This window comes from Gobio gobio (assembly GCF_949357685.1).
Source record: "Gobio gobio genome assembly, chromosome: 21".
Lineage (NCBI taxonomy): Eukaryota > Metazoa > Chordata > Actinopteri > Cypriniformes > Gobionidae > Gobio > Gobio gobio.
Window position 1 is genome coordinate 29,887,250 of NC_137117.1, and position 21,953 is coordinate 29,909,202.

General features: G+C 44.3%; 1 protein-coding gene across 1 annotated transcript in view; it reads right to left on the reverse strand.

The window, feature by feature from the left end:
• The window catches only part of ntsr1 (neurotensin receptor 1 (high affinity)), a 54,858-nt gene extending 33,763 nt beyond the window's left edge, over positions 1–21,095 (reverse strand). Inside the window, exon 1 of the mRNA XM_079802221.1 lies at positions 20,270–21,095. Within this exon, the coding sequence (XP_079658347.1) occupies positions 20,270–20,938 (669 nt within the window). The 5' untranslated portion in view covers positions 20,939–21,095. The remainder of the gene's footprint in view (positions 1–20,269) is intronic.
• Positions 21,096–21,953: the final 858 nt, after the last annotated feature.

Sequence of the window (21,953 nt, forward strand, 5' to 3'; positions counted from 1 at the left end):
GTAGAACACAGTGACAAAATGTCAAGAGTGATTGATGCGGTGCGCGCGTGAGGGGGGCGGGAGCGCGTGGAATGCTCGAGCTCCTCTCGTTCGTTTCCTGACGTGAGAAAGACAAAAGGGGAAAAAACGACAGAAGAAAAACGGGTTCGTGTCGGAGGAGTGTCGAGGCCCGTTCGGTTCCGTGAGCGGGAGCCGCGGGTCGGTGCAGCGGAGCGGCGGTGTGTTTCCAGCATCAGTCCGGCTGTGTGTGTGTGTGTGTGTGTGTGTGTGTGTGAGATCCGCTCATCGCGTCCTCAGGATCGCCTTAATTCCCGCGAATGTGCGCGTCGATGTGTGTCGCGCTCGCTCATCTGAAGCGCTCATAAATCTGCGGATTGAAGGCGTTTATTCGGTGTTTGTGCGCGAATCTGAGCCGTGCTAACGCGCTAATGCTAATGTTGTGCCTGAGCTCCAGAGGAGGCGAGGCGGGAGGATTTCTAGAGTGTTCCCTCAGAATCATCTCAGCATTAACAACAGATTTACATTCATCTAATGAACACACACACACACACACACACACACACACACACACACACACGGTGGTAGTGTCAGGTTTAGATAAATAAAAAAATAGATTTTTGAAAATGTAATGATCGATTCATGCTCGTCCATAACATACTCGCGATTAATCGATAATCGATTTTTTTCACCACCCCTAGTACCTGGTAGTTTTTCGGATCATTGTATGGTCAAATGTTCTGTTTGTATTAATCTTTTAAAGCCCCAAAGTGCTTATTGGCAGCTTAATACTGCATTATAAAGTGATAAACATTTTAAAGAATTGTTAATTTTTTGGGGGGAGGATTTAAAACCAAGAAAGGTTTTTATAATTCTGTACAACAATGGTGGGATGTAGGAAAATCCCAAATTAAGCAGCTTTGTTTACAGTTTACTCGAATACGTCTAGAATGAGTATCTTGTAGGCTGATATTCTAAAACTTCAAGAATTGGCAGAGTCTACTGGTACAAGAGGTTTCCTAGACTTACTTTTAGATTTAACCCTCAGAGCCCGACGGCATCGCCCACGACGTCATACGGCACCTCAGATAAATATCTATATTATTTCATGAAACTTTTATCGATTTTCTTACCGTTTTTTCCAGCAGAAAGCTAACGAGCTAGCCATCACGGGGGTGTCTTTGGTGTCTTTGTAGCCTTTACAGAAGGTTTTCTATCCAGCCTGGAACATGTGCATCTTTTTGGAGTTGTTCAGCAATAAATCAAAACGCTTACATCCAAGATATATCCACTTGATGTCCATAATTTATAAATTTTCCGTCATTTTTGCCGCTAGCGCGATGCTAGCTGCCATTTTGGATGAGGGTTTGACCAATGACAGGCTGATCCGTCATCCACGTTGGTGTGCGTCATTACGCGAACCACAGCTCTGTTATTGTGGAGAGATAGACGCATGGCTAGTGTTGAGGAGAGAGAGAGAGAGACGCGCTGCATTTTTGTGGAGAAAGTTTGAGGAAAAAGTTTGAGAAGAAAGTTTGAGGAGAAGTTCCTGATAGGAACTGTTTTGAGGCTTGGCACCAGTAAATATTCAAAATCCAAAGAGGCCAAAAGCGCCTGGACTTTTTTTGGAAAAATGTAAATAGTTTTGGTTCTGTATAAGTTATCATGTTTATTCCTGAGTTCCAGGACTCCAAAGACTTGAACAAACTGTTTTCCAGAGGAAATATGCTTAGCTTTTATTTATTTGTGTGTGTTTTCAATAAATATTTGAGTGATTCAATTTCCGTTTTATGTTTTCATTTGTCTTTATGGTCCCATAACTTATTTTACATTCAGGTGACATCAATGCAACACAAATATACTGACAGTGCAGCTTGTCTTGAAAAAAAAGAGGTGTGTCAATTGTCTGTGCACAACAGGGTTGATGTTTTACAAGCTTTTTTAGTAAATAACACCAGGCGGAAAATTAATTGTAAAAATACCCTTAGGTCTCTGAGGGTTAAAAAAACACAATTGGCAGACCTGGTTCCAGGACACAGGGGGCCTTTAGTCAAGTCGAGATTTCAAAGCATGGATCAAATGGATGCTTCAACAAAATTCTTTTTTAATTTAGACAAAACAAAGAATGGTCAAAATAGAGTTATTCATGCTTTATGATCTGACTCCGAATATCTTTCCGATATTCGCCAGAGGGCGGTTGACTTTTATGAAAATTTGTATAAAAGTGAAGTTGCTGTAGAGCTAGAAAATAGTCAACAATAGGAGAAGATCTCCTAGAGGAGTTGAATACCAGTCTGGCAAGGGGAAAATTGCCTCAAAGTTGCCAAAGAGCTGTGTTGACCCTCCTACCGAAAAAAAGGAGATCTTGGAGACATAAAGTCCAGTTTCATTGCTCTGCAGTGACTATAGGGAGTGCAGAATTATTAGGCACGTTGATTTTCTGATCATATTTTTTTTCCAGGCACATTTGACCATTTCCAAACCACAGTAATCCTAATAACTACTATTGATTTAGTATTTAATAATCTATAAGTGATATATAATTGTTCATGAAGGCTGGAAATGAAAATCACCTTATATTCAGGTGTGCAGAATTATTAGGCATGTTCCCTTTCGAGGGAACTCCCACTGCATCGGAACGACGAATTTGGGGACACTCCCTAAGCAACAGCGCGTCTGAAGTATGAATGAAATCAGGCCAATCCTGATTGGTGTTGCGTCATGACGTAACTATGACGGCATACCCGGAAGATACATAAAGGGCAGCCCAGGCATAGTAATGGCAGTTATCGCTCTTCAGCATAGCGCTCTTTGTGAAATCTGTCTGTCTATTTATTGTTGTTCGTTGTGAGAGTGAAAAAGTGAGTGAGATGGCGACTGAGAAGGCAAGGGACTTCAAGCAGTGTGTGCACCCGTGTCCCCGCTACATGTCGGGCTCGGACACACACTCGCTTTGTGTTCAGTGCCTGGGTGTGGAGCATGCTCAGGCGGCTCTCGAGGGAGCCGCCTGTGAACATTGTGAGCGGCTCACACTCAGGCTCTTGCGTTCTCGGCTGGCCGTGTTCAATGAGGCCGGCCAGCCTCGTGAGCCCTCTGGTTCTGGACCCGCTGTTGCCGAGGCAAAGCGGCGTCGCAGATCCTGGGGCTCACAGCGGGATCTATCAGACAGGTTTGGGACTGCTGAGGCACCTTCCCAAACTTCGTCTGACGATTCCGAGATTCTCCCTCCCTGTGTGGAAGCCCACGCTGCGGCTTCTTCCCCCGGGGTGGAAAATCCGATGTTCATTCTCTCTGGTTCTGAGGAACCAGATGAGGTGGACATCGAAGCGGGCGGTGAAGCACCAGATGAGTCGCCACTTCACCCACCCGCTCAAGAGGAACTGGTCGAGGTTTTGACCCGTGCGGTGGCCAAATTAAGATTAGATTGGCCACAGGAAAATGAGGAAATCCAGCCACCAAGCAGGCTGGATGACCGATTCCTTTCACGCCGGGCTCAAACACCTCGCCGGGGTTTGCCTTTTTTCCCGGACTTGCACAACGAGTTGTGCAAGTCTTGGAGAAAGCCGTATTCGGCACGCGTTTCCAATCCCCCTGTATTGGACTATTCTAATGTCCTGGGGGCGCGTGAAGCCGGATACGGGACGATGCCGCGGGTGGAAGATGCGCTCGCGGGCTATCTTTCTCCCGAGTCGGCATCGTCGCTGAAAGCCCCGGTACTGCCCACCAAGCCCTGCAGGGACACCTCAGCCTTGGTGGGCAGAGCCTATATGGCGGCTGGGTGGGCTGGTAGTTCCTTGCATACCCTTTCCATCTTGCAAGCCTACCAGGCCGACCTCCTGAAGGAGTTGAACGAGGGTGAGGGTCCCTCTCCGGGGGACATATTGGAGCTCCGGAAAGCTGCGGATTTGTCTCTCCGCATCACCAAGGAGACGGCCCGCGCTGTGGGCCGCTCTATGGCATCTATGGTGACTGTGGAGAGACATTTATGGCTGAATTTATCGGGGATGAAGGAGAAGGATAAAACCTTCCTTCTGGATTCCCCGATCTCGCCTTCTGGTCTGTTCGGCGACGCCGTTAATATCGTTGTCGACAGATTCCAGGAGGCGAGGAAGCAGTCAGCAGCTTTCCGCCAATATCTCCCTCGTCGCTCCAAAGGGAAGGCTGCCTCCAGCGGGCAGCCTCAGCTGTCCACCAGTTCCTCGCACCGGCAGGTGCAAAAGCAGAGCGTCGCCTCTCGAGCCCCTCCTCCTGGAGCTTGGCAACAGAGGCGGCGCTCGCACCAGCAGGCTTCCGCACCTATGGGCGATTTGAGAAACGTCCTTCAGGCTAGGAAGGCTGCTGGGAAGAAGTCCTAGCTTCGGCTGGACTTCAAAGAGCGGTCCCCCCCGCGCAGGAACAACCGAGGTTGTCCCCGCCGCGGCGCTCTCGGGAAATCGATGTGGTAATCCCGCCGTCACAGATGCTTCGGGCCACATCGGTTTCCCGCGGACGTTCACTGCTCCAGCCGCCTCCGGGAGGACTTGCGACTGGGCAGTTAACACGTCCGTACACCGAAAATTGTCCCCAACTGATATTGATACCCGAAGCCAGCCTCGAGAGCTGGTTCCCTTAGTAGATTATCTCGGCGCGTGGAAACGCCTTCCGAGTATTTCTACGTGGGTCCTGCGTACTGTAGAAAAAGGTTACAGACTGCAGTTCAGCCACCCTCCACCAAAATTCTGTGGAGTGACATGGACTGTAGTGGAACCAGAGCGGGTTCGGGTTATGGAACAGGAAGTAGAATCCTTGCTGGTAAAGGGGGCCTGTTCCCCCGCCAGAGAGGGAGTCCGGGTTCATAGTTCCAAAGAAGGATGGAGGGTTGCGTCCTATTCTGGATCTGAGGTATTTGAACCGATCTCTGATGAGGTTCAGGTTCAAAATGCTCACCATTCCTACTATCGTGAGTCAGATCCAGTCCGAGGACTGGTTCGTCACGATAGATCTGAAGGACGCATACTTCCATATATCCATCCTTCCGTGTCACAGGAAGCTCTTGAGGTTCGCTTTCGGGGGCGAGGCGTACCAATATCGAGTGCTTCCCTTTGGTCTAGCTCTTTCCCCACGCACATTCACAAAGTGCATGGATGCAGCTCTGGCTCCAATGAGACTCCAGGGCATCCGTGTGCTGAATTATATCGACGATTGGCTCATTCTGGCCCAATCGTACGATATGGCGGTTCGGCATCGAGATGTCGTTCTGGCCCACATAAAGTGCTTGGGGCTGAGACTCAACACCAAGAAAAGTGTGTTGACGCCATCCCAGAGAACTACGTTCCTGGGAGTCGTGTGGGATTCGACTTCGATGCGGGCGCAATTAGCCCCCGCACGAGTCGAGACCACGCGGGCGATGGTCTCAGGATTAAGGCTAGGCCACAGCATCACTGTCAGGCACTTCCAGAGGGTGCTGGGTCACATGGCAGCAGCGTCCAACGTAATACCTTTTGGCCTGCTGCACATGAGACCTCTACAGTGGTGGCTGAAAACCAAGGGGTTTTCCCCCAGGGGGAACCCGTTCCGTATGATCAGGGTAACGCGCGTTTGCCTTCGTTCCCTAGCCATATGGAAAGAACCTTGGTTTCTGTCCCAGGGGCCAGTGTTGGGAGCGTCCTGTTGCCGGAAATCCGTTTCAACAGACGCCTCCCTCACTGGTTGGGGCGCGGTCATGGACGGCCGCTTTGCGAGGGGCCCTTGGGAGGGCCGTCATTCCTCCTGGCACATAAATTGCCTGGAGATGATGGCGGTCTACAAAGCTCTCAGGAGCTTTCTCCCGGACCTCGGCGGTCACCATGTCCTGGTACGGACAGACAATACGTCTGTCGTAGCGTACCTCAACCGGCAGGGGGGTCTCAGATCGCGCCCTCTATGCAGACTGGCGCATCAGATCCTCCTGTGGGCCCAAGGGAAACTGTTGTCCATCAGGGCAATGTATGTCCCGGGGGTCCAAAATCAGGGAGCAGACATCCTGTCGAGGCAGGGGCTGAGGCCCGGGGAATGGCGACTCCACCCGGAGGTGGTGGAGGCCATGTGCGAGAGGTTTGGCCCAGTGGAAGTGGATTTATTCGCGTCTCGAGAGACGACCCACTTGCCACTGTGGTTTTCTCTCACGCATCCGGCCCCTCTGGGGCTGGATGCCATGGTGCAGACATGGCCGAGGCTACGTCTGTATGCATTTCCCCCGATCGCTCTGCTCCCGGGAGTCCTGGAGCGGGTCCGTCGACAGGGCGCCAACCTGCTTCTGGTGGCACCACGTTGGCCGACTCGGGTTTGGTTCTCGGACATCATATCTCTGCTGGCAGGTCAACCCTGGGAGATTCCTCTGAGGAGGGATCTCCTGTCTCAGGCAGGGGGCACGATATTTCACCCCCGGCCCGAGTTATGGAACCTTTGGGTCTGGCCCCTGAGGGGGCCAGATACCTAGAGGCTGGCCTGCCGGCCGATGTGATCGAGACCTTACTCAGTTCCAGGGCTCCATCTACAAGGAGACTGTACAGCCTCAAGTGGAATGTGTTTTCCACTTGGTGTAGAGAGCGTGAGGTGGACCCAGTTAACTGCCCAGTGGCTTCAGTGCTGGAGTTCCTCCAAGATCGTTTCTCTGCAGGGCTTACCCCGTCCACACTCAAGGTGTACGTGGCTGCCATTGGGGCTTTCCACACACCGTTGGGTGATGGGCCTTTGGGTAGGCACCAGTTGGTTGTACGGTTCCTCCGTGGGGCTCGGAGGATGAGGCCTGCGGCTCGGTCCAGAGTCCCAACCTGGGACCTGGCAGTGGTTCTCGAGGGATTGGCTGAGGCCCCCTTCGAGCCACTAGAGTCAGCAGACCCAAAGAGCTTGACCCTTAAGATGGCCTTTCTCTTAGCCATCACTTCTCTGAGGAGGGTGGGGGACCTTCAGGCCTTGGCGCTTACGCCGACTTGCCTGGAGTTTGCCCCTGGCGAAGTGAAGGCCATCTTACACCCTAGGGCCGGTTATGTGCCCAAGGTGCCATCGAACGTGGTCAGGCCTTTGGTTCTTCAGGCATTTCATCCTCCACCTCACGTGACGGCAGAAGAAGGGAGGCTTCACCTGCTCTGCCCGGTCAGAGCCCTTAAATTATATGTGGAGAAGTCTGCGCAGTGGAGGAAGTCTGAGCAGCTATTAGTGTGTTTTGGTTCATCTAAGAAGGGGCTGCCTGCGTCAACCCAGACTATCAGTAACTGGATTGTCCAGGCAATAGCCACGGCCTATCAGGTGCGCAACCTGCCTTCACCTATGGCCGTGAGGGCACATTCCACCAGGGGCATGGCCTCTTCGGTGGCCCTCCTTTCTGGGGTCCCCTTGACAAGCATTTGTGAGACAGCCGGATGGGCTACTCCACACACCTTTATTAGGTTTTATAGTCTGCACCTCCCTGCGACGCCCGGTGCTAGGGTACTCCAGTCCTAGCTGTGCCCGGTCTCCGGCTTCACACTAGGACTGGTGCTACCGTCGGTGTGGCCTAGTGGGTACTCGTTCCCCAAATTCGTCGTTCCGATGCAGTGGGAGTTCCCTCGAAAGGGAACGGCTCGGGTTATGTATATAACCCTTGTTCCCTGAGAAAGGGAACGAGCACTGCATCTCGTCGCCACACCTCGGCAGGCCTGGAGCGCATGCTTCATCGCGATAACTGCCATTACTATGCCTGGGCTGCCCTTTATGTATCTTCCGGGTATGCCGTCATAGTTACGTCATGACGCAACACCAATCAGGATTGGCCTGATTTCCTTCATACTTCAGACGCGCTGTTGCTTAGGGAGTGTCCCCAAATTCGTCGTTCCGATGCAGTGCTCGTTCCCTTTCTCAGGGAACAAGGGTTATATACATAACCCGAGCCGTTTTCTTTTACAGATAAATTGAGCCAAAAAAGAGATTTAACTCAGACTGAAAAGTCAAAAAGTATTAAATGCCCATGAGAAGGATGCAATACTAATGCAATACTAGACATTGCAGTTAAGGCATGACCATTGGACAGTGAAATGCTTGTTGGATCAGCAGGATCTGACAAAAACAGGTGGTGAAGAAAAGACACCTGTTAACTGCAAAAGAATTAAGAATTAAGGTGAAGAATTAAGGGTGAAACCATCAGGAACCCTTTAGTCTCCAGTGCCACCATTTTCCAAAGCTGCAACCTACCTGGAGTCTCCAGAAGTGCAAGGTGTCAGGATCTCAGAGACTTCAGTTAGGTAAAGAATCCTAAAAAATGACCCCCACTAAATAAGAATCACAAGCTGAAGTGTTGTAAAATACATGAAGAAGGTTTTTTTATAGGCTTTATGGACAGATAGGTTGAGAGTGACTCTTGAAGGACCAGCTCCTCATCCTCTAGTACCACTGTTTGAAGAATTCATCTTCCAGAATCTGGCAGTACGTTTTGGGAGTTCATTTTTAGTCCATCTCTGCAAAACGGACTTCAGGATGGACTAAAATGAACTCCCAAAACGTTGGGAAGTATATAACACTTCATTCATAGTAATGGCTTACTATAACACATGTAATGTGGAACTGCACCACTAGGGGCTCTAGTGAGAAACTGTGTTGAGTAATAGGAAGAAGAAGAATAAAGTTTGAGTTTTGGTTGTACAACGCATGGAGTGTGTTCTGTAAAATGGTGTGTTCTGTGAAATGGTGAGAACACCACAAATTGGCGACGAGGATGAGCGTTTCAGTGCCGAGCCCGCCCCCGTTTCTTTCTGCTAGTGGGGAGCCACCGATTCCATTTGAAACATGGCAGGACATTTTAAATAATTTCATGACCGTCATCCAGGCAACTGGAGATGCATGGCCGGAGGCGCGCAGACGAGTGGTATTGCTTCATTGCTTGGGGACGGAAGGCCAGCGCCTGTTTTATACTCTGCCAGACCAAGGTACTACTTTTGATGAAGCAATGGCTGCACTTCAGAAACACTTTGTGCCTAAAGTTAACGTCGTAGCGTGCCGACACACGTTCAGACAACGTGTGCAAAGAGTGGATGAGACTATTACACAATACGTTGCCGCTTTAAGAGCGTTAGCAGCCCCATGTGCGTTCGGGCAAATGGAGAGTGAAATGCTTCGTGATCAGTTGATCGCAAATGTGTCATTGACTACAGTAAAGGACAAATTACTGTTGGAGGACGACCTCACTTTAGAGAAAGCGATTACAATCGCTTGTCAAGTGGAAGCTGCAGTTAAAAATTCGTCATTACTCTGTAATTCCACTGCTACAGCTATGAAGTCGGTACAAGCCATTAGTATGGATACTAAGTACGGCAGAGGGGGAAAGGGCGCGCGTGCAACTAAGCAGTCACACGCTGCGCAGAGACGATCGGACGATCGAAAACAAACAATGCCTGGTCAGCAACGTCGACAGTGCTTCAGATGTGGATCGGAAAAACATCTGGCAAATGATAAAAACTGCCCTGCTGCTAAAATATCATGCAGACACTGTGGCAAAAAGGGTCACTTTGCTAAAGTGTGTAAAGCAGCCGTGAGTGAAGTAAGAGAGGTGGTAGTTCCAGACGTGACTGTGCTCTGCGTGGATAGCATGAAACAATCTGCTACAGCCAATGATAAGATCACATGTGAAGTGAATGTTGAAGCACCAGATGGTAATAAACACAAGTTACGACTGGTTGTAGATACGGGCGCATCAGTTTCCATACTTCCAGAAGCTGTGTACAAGAAACACTTTTCACAATGCACACTGAGTAAGCCCAAAATCAAACTAGTCACTTACGCAAAAGAGAACCTACCAGTTATGGGCTGTTTATCAGCATTAGTAGGTGTATCAGCGAATGACAGCGTTGTCCCAGCTACTTTTTATGTAGTGACTGCAGGATCTCCCTTGCTAGGGTTAGATTTAATTAGACTGCTGAAGCTGGACATTGTAAGTGGAAAAGTAAAGCACATAGACAATGAATGTGAACTCTCACCTGCACCTCCTTATACGGCTGAGCATTCCACACATCCTGTGTACACAGTGTCACCTGTATGAACCAGTTGATGCTTCTGAATGGGTGAGTCCGTTGGTGGTGGTACGTAAACGTGATGGCCATATTAGACTGTGTGTAGACCTCCGTGAGCCCAATAAGAGTGTGATTATGGATTGCTACCCATTACCTCACATGGAGGATTTGTTTTCAGAACTGGCAGGTGCTTCACATTACAGCCAAATTGATCTGAGTTCAGCTTATCACCAGCTGCCTCTTCATCCAGACAGTCGTAATCTGACTGCGTTCATAACGCACGAAGGCCTTTTCCGTTTCACCCGGGTTCCGTTTGGACTAGCGTCAGCACCATCAGCCTTCCAAAAAATGATGCAAACGGTCCTAAGGGAGCTGGAAGGTGTAAAGAATTACTTAGACTACATTATAGTTTATGGTAATTCTCAAGAGGCCCATGATAGGCACCTCCAAGCTGTTCGTCAAAGGCTAGAAGAGGTTGGCTTGCAGATTAACTTCAACAAAAGCTCCTTCAACCAAACAAGCATTCCGTTCCTGGGCCATGTAATTTCTAAAGAAGGACTACGTCCCAGCCCAGATCACCTGACTGCCATTGCAGAAGCACCTCGACCTACAGACATGGTAGCTTTACGTTCGTACCTAGGGCTCACTTCATGGTTCAACAAATTTCTTCCGAACTATGCTACTGTGGTTGAGCCGCTGAGGCAGATGCTCAGAGCTGATGCACAAACACCACTACAGTGGAGTAAAGAAACTGTTGATAGCTTTGATATGCTTAAGAGAATGCTGCTGGAGAGCCCTGTTCTGTCTATTTATGATCCTTCCCTGCCGACGTTCATTACCACAGATGCTTCAGATTACGGCCTTGGTGCTGTTTTGACGCAGCTACATCCTGGTGGTGTTGAACGTGTGATAGCTTTTGCATCCAGGACGCTATCAACAGCTGAGAGGAAATATTCTACTGTGGAGAAGGAGGCACTTGCGTGTGTTTGGGCGGTAGAAAAGTGGAGAACGTATGTGTGGGGACATCGTTTCACCCTAAGAACTGATCATCAGGCCCTTACCACTCTCCTCTCCACAAAGGGCATGAATAGAGCAGGCATGAGGGTAGCTCGTTGGTCTGCTAGGCTCATGTGCTTCCAGTATGATCTACAGAACCGTCCAGGTAGTAAAAACTGTGTTGCGGATTGTCTCTCACGTATGCCACTGAACCACACAGACACCACTGTATCCACTGAAGAGGATTTGATTTCTGAAATCGCAGAAATTCAGCCATTTCTGACTGCGTTGCCGCTAGTGGATTTTAAAGCTGAATGCGAGGACTGTCCAGAGCTGTCACAGTTACGCCAGACAATTCAGTCAGGTTGGCCTAAACTGCAAAAGTCTGTCTCCAGTGACTTGCGTCCATACTTTCCTGTTAGACATGAACTGGCTGTTGAATCTCCATTGATTTTCAGAGGGAGTCGTTTGATTGTTCCAATTGCACTGCGGGAACGCCTCATCCACCTGGAACACGAGGGACATCAGGGGCTGGTGCGAACCAAACAGCGTCTGAGGGAGTTGTATTGGTGGCCAAGGATGGATGATCTTGTTCACACAATTCTATCTGCATGTGTGACCTGCCAGGCCAGTGATAAATCGGCCAAAACATTCACAGCTCCAATGCAGCCAGTGGAGTTCCCAAAAGGCCCATTTCAACATGTTGCTATTGATATAGTAGGACCTTTCGAGAAGGGAGCTATTGACTGTAAGTTTGCAATAACACTGATTGACTATTTCAGCAAATGGCCAGAAGTTGGTTTTGCTTCATCAGTAACAACAGAGGCTGTTCTGAAATTTCTGACCACTATCTTTGCTCGAGAAGGAAACCCCTGCACTATCACGACAGACAATGGACCGCAGTTCACTTCGTCTGAATTTGCTGATTTTGTGAAAACACAGGGAATAAAGCACATAAAGACCAGTGTTTATCACCCTCAGGCTAATGGTGCCATTGAAAGATTCAACAGGGTGCTTAAAGAATGTCTTCAGGCAGCTGAGATGGCTCGTAAGCCCTGGAAATCTGCAGTCCTGACCATGTTGAAGAACTATCGAGCAACACCCCATGCTACAACGGGTGAGACCCCTTTTCTGCTCTTAAGGGGCCGACCTATGAGAACAAAGTTGAACATTCTTCTGCCTGAGAAGAGCCCTGATCACTTTGCTCAGGTTAGAGCTTGTGTGACACAAAAGCAGAACAAAAGTAAACAATACACTGATCGTAAGAGAGGTGCTAAATTTCTGAAAATCGCGATTGGCGATAAGGTGAGAGTGAGGAAGCCTTTTCACGTGAAAAAAGGAGAAGCCCGGTTCACTGATCCGTTGTCAGTACAACAACAAACAGGACCGAGTACTTTCATCTTAAGTGATGGGAAAAGATGGAATTCAGCACATCTTTCGCTATGCCCAGAAAGAGAGGAACACTCTGCACAAGATGAAATACCCGAAAGAGGCTGTACAACGGAGAATGCTACTTTGAGTTTGAATAGAGGCTTGAGACAGAGACGCCCACCCATGTGGACTCAAGACTATGTGATGGAGTAATGTGTCTGAAGAGAGAGAAATAAGTCAGACGAGGATATGTAAAGGGTGTAGGCGGATCGCTGCCCTATTTAAAAAAAAAAAATCAATGTACACTGAAATGTTTGATGAATGTTATGTGTTACCTTAAAGTATAAAGTGCACTAAGATTTCATTATTCTCATTTGAAATGCCTAGTTGAGAGTTTAGTTGAGACTGTGTTTGAATGCACAAGTGTTCGTTTGAAAATTTTGTTGTTTGAGTAAATAAGACTTGAATTTCATTATCTTATTTAAAAAAAAAATAATATTATAAGAGAAGCAATTCTGTTTGAGTAACAGGGGAGATGTTGTGTTGGGAAGTATATAACACTTCATTCATAGTAATGGCTTACTATAACACATGTAATGTGGAACTGCACCACTAGGGGCTCTAGTGAGAAACTGTGTTGAGTAATAGGAAGAAGAAGAATAAAGTTTGAGTTTTGGTTGTACAACGCATGGAGTGTGTTCTGTAAAATGGTGTGTTCTGTGAAATGGTGAGAACACCACAGAGTTGTTATCTGAAGGTTTTTTTCTCTCTTTGAATGTTATGCAATTGCAACGATGATTTTTTTTATAAATAAAAGCTTTGTGAATTTCTAAAAAAAACATCTCTCTCTCTCTCTCTCTCTCTCTCTCTCTCTCTCTCTCTTTCTATCTTATTTACTGACTCATAGTTATCATCTCCCCTCTTTCTTTTGGCCTCAATTACAACTCTCCTCCTCTCTTCTCCTCGAAATCTTGGCTGAGGTTTCTTTTATCTGCCAGACATCTCTCTAACTGTCAGTAGCTGCAGCCCTGATGTCTGTGAAGGTGCATGGAGTAAAGAGTTGACTGCTTTGAAGCACTTTGACTGTGTAATTCACGCTTTGGACAGGATATCGGACAAAAGTAACAGCATACCTTGTCACTCAAGGCCACTGAGAATTAACTCAAAATGCAAGTGACTGACATTTTACAGGTTCACAGAAAGTATATCCCAGACAGCATTGATACAATGTTGAGTTTTGATCCAAACCATCATTTTGGTCGAGATTGAAATTTCAGCATCGAAATTTTGTTGAAAGTCAACATCACACATGAGTGGAGACAGTGATTTGAACTAACAGTGATTTGTAGTTGATGAGAACAAGATGATGCAGGTATGCATCTCTGCAGATCACTAGTGGGTGTTTCCCAGTTAGTGGGACATTTTCAAATACGTTACTTGATTTGCTCTAATCCTCTGGGGATTGTAACATTGATACAACAATATTACCAAAGATTATTTAATTACAAATTATTAATTTCAGTGTTGATTCAACAGCAGTGATGTAGGTAGTGTAATGTTTATTCAAAAATATTACCATTGATTATTTTTGTTAATTTCAATATTGCTTCATCATCAGTGCTGTAGAATCTATCATAATGTAACGTTGATTCAACGATATTACCATTGATTATTTTTGTTCGCCATTGTTTCAACATTGAATGCGGGGGCAAACGTGATATTGAACCAACATCATTTCATAATGTTGATTCAATGATATTATCATTGATTTGTGGTTGAAATCTCAACATTGTTTCAACAGTAACTAAGGGTGCAAAAGTGATACTGAAGCAACATCACTTTGTAACGTTAATTCAATGTAATTAGCATTGACGCATCAACACTGACTCAACATTGTTTCAGTGATTACATGTTACATGGGCAGTGTATTGTGTCGCTTTCGCTTCCACCACAACATCACTCCTCCTCTCAAGAACACAGGGTGCCAATCTCTCTGGCTGTGTTTTCCTGGCTGACCACTGCTCGTTGCAGACAGTAAATATCCCTGGCAGATCTATATGCTTCACAACATGCAATTATAGCTTCATGAATGAACTGGTGGGCAGAGGAAACAGTTACAAAGAGTATGGGTTTTTTTTCTTCTTTTTTCTATTTGTGTTTTTAAAGGTCCCATTCCGCATGATCCCATTGTTCAAACTTTAGTTAGTGTGTAATGTTGCTGTTAGAGCATAAATAATACCTGTAAAATTATAAAGCTCAAAGTTCAATGCCAAGCGAGATATTTTATTTAACAGAAGTTCCCTTTCAAAGCCTACAGCGAACGGCTGGCTTGGACTACATCCTGGTACTTCCTTCTTTAATTACGTCAGTAGAGCAGTAGAACAGACTAACCTCCGCCCACAAAGAAACGCGAAAAAGGGGGCGCGGTCTTGTTGCTGTCCCACGTGGAGAAGCGGACGTGTCGCGTGGAGAAAAGGAACTGTTGCGTTGAGTGTGTTTATCGCCATGTCTTCGAGACGCTGTTATTTTCATCCAGGAGTCAAATCACCTTTGTTTGGCTTTCCCAGGGACGCTGTAGAGATTATTGAACGCATACATCTCTCCGTTAAGAGGCGTGACCTTTCCAACATGCGCTAAGCTGCTGTCGAATCACAACACAGGAACTGCTGGCACGTGCGCTAAGCTGCGGTCGAATTACAACACGGTAAGCGCTTGCACAATCAGAACTCGTTACGTATTTCTGAAGGAGGGACTTCATAGCACAAGGAAATCACCAGCCGTTTTTAGGACAGTGAAAACAGCGGTACACAGATAAGTACATTGTGTGAAAAATACTGTGTTTTTTTACACGCGAAACATGAACACATGTTATATTGCACACTGTAAACACAATCAAAGCTTCAAAAAAACACGAAGAACGGGACCTTTAATACAGGTTTTTTTCCCCCTATTAAACTTTTCCTAGCATAACTGTCCTGACCTACACTTGCCTGGAAAGCACATTCCAAATAATAATTTTAAAAAATGCAGCAAAGCACCCGTCTTACACAACTGTCTGTTGCTCTCTCTCAGTACACTGTGAACAGAAACATCACGTCATCTCTATCTTTTCTGATTCCAGTGCTCACTGACGTGTCATCTTACATTTATTTCCGGTTGTGCTTAAGAGCAAATATATTTTGTGTGGGCAGCCTGGGCTAGTTTTGATATTATTTTTGTTGAGACATTTGCAGGCAATTGCATTTATTATTTGTCTCAAATAAATAATATTATAAATATTAATCTATTTTACAGAGGATGCTTCCTTACAACCACCAGTGAGCAAGATAAAAGGGCGACTGTGGCAAGGGAGACTGTTGAAAGTCCATTCCCTGCTGAAAAATCCGGCATCCAGGTATGTTTTGCATGCTGGTTGCTGGTTTGCTGATTACCAGCATGGGAAGCGGTAGTGCTGGTTGACTAGCTACACCAGCTCAGTTTTGCTTCAGAACAGCATGACTATGTTGGTCCACCAGCTATACCAGCACTATACTAGCATAAACCAGCCTGAACCAATACACTTTTCATAACAATACGAATCCACTTTTGCTAGTTTAACAACGGAAAAAACAGTCGGCCCTTAATGAGTTATGGCTGTGTTTTGGGTGCAACGTGCAATAAACCAATCAGAGTCTCATCTCCCATTCCCTTTAAAAGCCAGTTGCAGAGTGTACGCATGTTGTGCACCCGCCTATAGACGCATATTACTAGCGCGCCCTTTAAATAACACAAAAATATTGCAGTTGTTTTCAGTTGCCTCAAAATAGCAACAATGTGTCTGAACACACCTCGTTTTCAGACCAGCACGCCCATGGGCGAACAGATGGGCGCGAGTGCATTTGCTATTTAAACAACATGGTGCTGGACATGGAAATGCTAACTGCGTCTGGCTGAAACTAACAAAGAACACTTGTGTCGCACCTGGTGTCGCATTGCGTCGGGTGTGTGATAGGGCCTTAGGGCTCTCAATTGAATAATGACTTCTGGCCAGAACAAAATACTACATTAATATGTCAATTCTGTAAACATTTAAAAATTATTATATTAAACATATTCAGTTAATATGTTAAGTTAATGCATTGACTTTGACAGACCTAAAATAATACACACTTCCAGTCAAAAGTTTGGAATCATTCAGATTTTATTATGTTTTTGAAATAAGCCTCTTTGGCCCACAGGGGCTGCACTTATTTGATCAAAAAATACAGTTAGAAAAAGGAATATTGTGAAATATTATTACAAGAACCGTTTTCTATTTTAATACATTTTAGGAAATTTTTATTTTTCAGCATAATTATGCCAGTCTTCAGTCACATGATCCTTCATAAATCATTCTAAAAGGCTGATTTGGTGCTCAAGAAACATTTCTTATTATTCTCAAAATTGAAAACTGCTGCTTAATATTTTAATGGAAATGGTGATGCATTTGTTCTATTTTGCATTTACAATAAATTTGCTTGTGCAAAGTGTTTGAGCAGAGCTCAGCTCAATATTATCTACCAAATTGAATCTCCCTCTGAGCAGTGAAATCTATTTATATCTGTGTCTTTCAGGTGTTTCTTGCAGATGTCCTGTTCTGTTGAATCCAGAAAGCTGTGCTTTATGAACGGTGTTGTACTGTTGAATGAAGGGTTGAAATGTCAGAACATGAAAATTTCGACTCAACCGTCCTTCTCTCCCTCTCTTTATGGCTAGAAGAGCTCTAAACACTTGCCAGAACACAGTGCCAGTCCAATATCAGCTATCAGCCACTTATCCTCACCAACATCATGCACTGCCTTCTGCTATATATATGCCGGTCTCATTTTATTTGTATATTTGTATCCACATACTTTCAAGTGCAGTACTGGATTATTTTCAGGTGCAGACTGTGCAATAGAAAGATCAGAATACCAAACAGAAGGGGATGAACCATTAGAAAGGCACCAGTTTAGATGCTCACATTCAAGAAACCATTACCGAACAGAAAGATGCAGTAACATACATATTTATGTCAGTTTACACTTTATGTGGAAAGGTTATACCTCATTTCAAAAAGCAATAAAAGACCATTTATGTTTTCTTTCTGCAATCATTTTGTGCCCCACAGAGCCCTAGAATTTCAGGTATTGCTATAGCAAAATATAATACTGGAAAGAGCAGATCAAATACTGCAAATCTTTGGGTTTTCTGTGGTAACCAATTTGCCAAGACTGAAACATGATAAACGGTTTGTCCTGTAGCAAACAGCTGCTATTGCAACTATCATTCTTTTGACTGGTAGATCTCAGGATGACACACACACTCAGCAACGACTGATGGAATTTGTCAGAACTAATTCATCCCGTATTCATTCGCTCTTCATTTTCTCTCTCTCTTTCCACCTCTCCAGTTTTTCTGTATCCATATCCTCCTTTTCTCTTTCTCTTTTGTCCCCTCTATTTCAGTAATGCAGAATGTGCAGTCTGGTTCTGATTGTAACTCACTGACCGTGTCCACTGTGCTACGAGTTCCAATTATCCACAGGCATTTCAAGGACTAAATGCTGTAATATTATGCCATATTAAGGATCATTTCAATATATTATGTTGCCTCTCATGCTACTCCACAGGTGTGCTTGTTTTCAGTCACACTCTATTGTTGTTGTTGTTTTTGGTTTTGTTTTTTTCAAATGAAGAAAGATGGAAAGCTGTGTGTTACAAGCAGCATACCTCCTGTCCTTATAAATGGATTGTGTTCCAGACTAAATTAGATTCACTGGTGTAATATAAAAGAATAAGGCAGGCAAAAGGTTTAGGTCTGCAAGGACCATTTTCCTAGAATCAAAGCATAATGTCTCCATTTCCAGGCAATTAGGATTTACTTTAGGGAATGGTGAAGTGCATTCCATTTTCGTAAGATAGTAAATCCTTATTTTTGAGCAAATCCTGGCACTTGTTACTCAAACTAATATATTGGTTGTGGTAGACTAATATTTTCAAGAAACAGAGTAGTTAAATTCATTAGAATCATTGATTTATTTTGACTTTCATGACCATCAGTGCTCACAACAGAAGCAATACAGACCCCGCTGCTCCTCATTTTAATGTGTTTGAATAATGAAGACATCAACATTTAATTTGCAATTCCAAAAGAATCAAAGGGGCATAATACATATTAATTAATTTACCACTGCTCTTGTGGTTCAGAATAAAATACACTTCAAAATGTTTTCAATCCAACTGAATTAATCCACTGAATAGTTTAAATCAACAAAAGTAATTTTTTAGGACCAGGTCTTTATTTAAGCAGAAATAGGTCCTTAAGGTAAAATTAACACATTTTAAAAGCTTAAAAAGCTTTAAAAGCGTTCTTTTTTCTCTCTTCTTTTTTTTTGTTCCAGTACCAGTGGTTTGGACTTTACATTGATGCCATCACCCTCCAGCAGGACTTCTTGTTTAGACATTTTATGTTCCCACTCATACTCATTCTGTTTAGACTGGTGATGGTGAATCAACATGTTTGGACTTGCTGACATTCTGTCAACTTGGAGTCAAATTGTACGTTTGACTTGTTGGGATATTTTATTTTCATCTCACACACATTCGATTTGAAGTGCCTGGTGGATCGTACACATGATCCACATTCCATCATTAGGCAATGCTGTTTACTCTAGTATGGTTGTTGTGTTATAGTGTACAAATTGTGTCTTTTTTATTTTATTGTTTTGTTTAGTTGTTGTTGTTTTTTGTGTTTTTTTAATCATTTTAAATCCCCTTTTTTAATGTTTTAAGACATTCTACTAACTATAAGTAACTTTGCAACTACATGTCAACTAACTCTCATTAGTAGACTATTAAGTTAGGGTTTGGGTTAGTAGAATAAGATGACATGTAGTTGCAAAGTTACTTATAGTGAGTAGAATGTCTGTTGGGGAGCATCAAAATAAAGTGTTAGCAGATATTAAGCAGACAGTCTACTAATACTCCAATAATAATATTCCAATGAGAGTTCTGAAAAGGTACACCTATAGTTAGGACGGAGAATGTCTAAACTGGACTATCGGAATTAAAGATATATAATCAATATCACAGTAAATTGCCATGATACCTGTCTGAAAGCATGTCATTATTTTTGTATTAGTAGTAGTAGTAGCCATGATGCTCCTGGTCACAAGATTTGTTTTATTGTTATGATTTTAAACTGAATGGAGTCTTCATCTCATGTGAGCCTATTATTTATCAAATGTAATTTTTATCAGCAAAAATCTGAATGCACACTTTTTACAATGTTGAACTGCCATAGTTAAATCTAGTAAAATAATCTATTGGAAATTCATGTTGGATATTGAAATGTTACGTTGGACCATCGAAATAAAGTGATACCATGCTTTGTACAGTACATTGCTTTGATTCCTGTCTGAAAGCACTATATAAAGTGAAAGCTATTATTATTATCATCATTATTTTTATTAGTAGTAGTTGGTGGTGATGCTGGTCACCTGATCTTGCCCATGAAGGCGCGACCCTCTCCATGAAGAACAAAACAAGATTTGTATTTAATTGTATTAACTGATATTCATAGTATTCATCTCATGTGGGCATACAGTATTTATTAAAAGTTCTGAATAAATAAATAAAAACTTTTTTACAATGCCATATGTAAAAAATATGGCATTGTTCGGCTATATCAAAGTAGCCTAATATTGAAAATTCTTGCTGGATATTGAAAATTGTCGTTTAACCAGCGACGCTACAACAGGTTGTTCTTTAAGACACTTGCTGCAAGCAGCTACTCATGAATAAGACAAGATAGATCCAACGCAATACAAACTATAACCAAATCAATACAGAATTATAAGAAAAAACTCCACTCGTCGCAAGCTAGGAAAGAGAGGTGTGCGCGCTCACCTGTAGAACGGTTTTAGCAGTTATTGGGGACACGATGGTAGTGCATATAGATTCATCCTTCACCAGTAGCTGCCCCATGGTGAAAAGCATCGGAGTGGCCAGGAGAAAAGACGCGACCCACATGGCGCTTATGAGTTTCTTGGTGCGGCTCCGCGACATGATGCTCTTCGCCTTGAACGGGTGGCAGATGGCCATAAAGCGCTCCACGCTCAGGCTGGCGATATTGAACGCCGTCGCATACGAGCAGCCGTCCCGCAGAAAGTAGTACCCTTTACAAACAGCCTCCCCAAAAGCCCACGGGTGATGCACCCAGATGAAGTTGTATAACTCGATGGGCATGCAGAGGATCAAGATGAGCAGGTCGGATATGGCCAGACTCGCCAGGTGATAGTGCACCGTACTCTGGAGGTTTTGAAGAGATTTTTTCGTCAGAAGTGTGTAAAGGGTGATCGAGTTCCCCAAACAGCCTATTACAAACAATAGCACATAAATCACAGTGACGAAAACTTTAGAATAGATGTCTGTATTCACGTCCAAATCCTCTTCGGAGACGAGCTCCGTTTCATTGTCCAGAAATTGCTTTGACAGGTTCGCCGAAGAGAGAAGTTTTTGCGTTAAGCTTCGCAAGTCAATGAAGTTGCGCCCTGAGAGCGTAGTATTAACCTCCATGGTAGTCGCTAAATATCAACACATAATAACGAATGCCAAAATAATAGCGCGTTCCTTGCTAAGTGTTTCACATGTGTACATTTAGTGAGCTATGCGTAAAGCTGGTGAAATACTGGCCACTGCTCTAAACTTACTCTCACAGCCAGCCAGGTCTGTGAAAGCGAGACGTCCTAGACGCTTTATATGATGAGGAGGCGCACGGACGCAAACCTTGAGCAATGACGCAGTGCCATTGGTGTATTTTTATCATGAGGCTGAGCTACCTTGAACATATGGCATCTTAGTTCTGAGTGCTTTATCGAAATGCCCTGAATTTAAGCATAAACCAACTGGTTTTAAAATAGCCTGCGTTGGATGCTGATATTACATTTTTTTTGGCTACATTGTAAAATGTTAGAATTATTATTTTCTAGCATTTTTAACATCTTTCCATCCAATTCGTATAATTCCTGTCATTTCCACTTTATGATTTTTCAGTGTTTTCTTCATCTTTAACTGAATTATAAATGGTCAAAAATACGATATTCTGTAGGCCTACATACACTGGTTGTCACTTTTACTCCACTTTAATTTTACTTAAAAGTTAAAGGGATAATTCACCCAAAAATGAAAATTACCCCATGATTTACTCACCCTCAAGCCATAGGTGTATATGACATTTTTCGTTCTTTCTGATGCTGGAACGTCAGTCTCTCGTGAACGCGTGTACGACAGTTAACGGAAGTTAACGGAAGTTAGAGATTACATTTTGTAAAGTTTTAAATATGTATATTTTTCTCACAAAAACGCTTCGCCTACGAAGGCCTTTATTAACCCCCTGGAGCCGTGTGGAGGATACACCTAGGATGACTTGAGGGTGAGTAAATCATGAGATAATTTTCATATTTGGGTGAACTATCCCTTTAAGGCAGCCGGCTTGAGTTCTCAGCTTGAGTAACTGAAAAAAATTGTAAAAAATAAAATAAAATAAAATAAATTATATATATATATATATATATATATATATATATATATA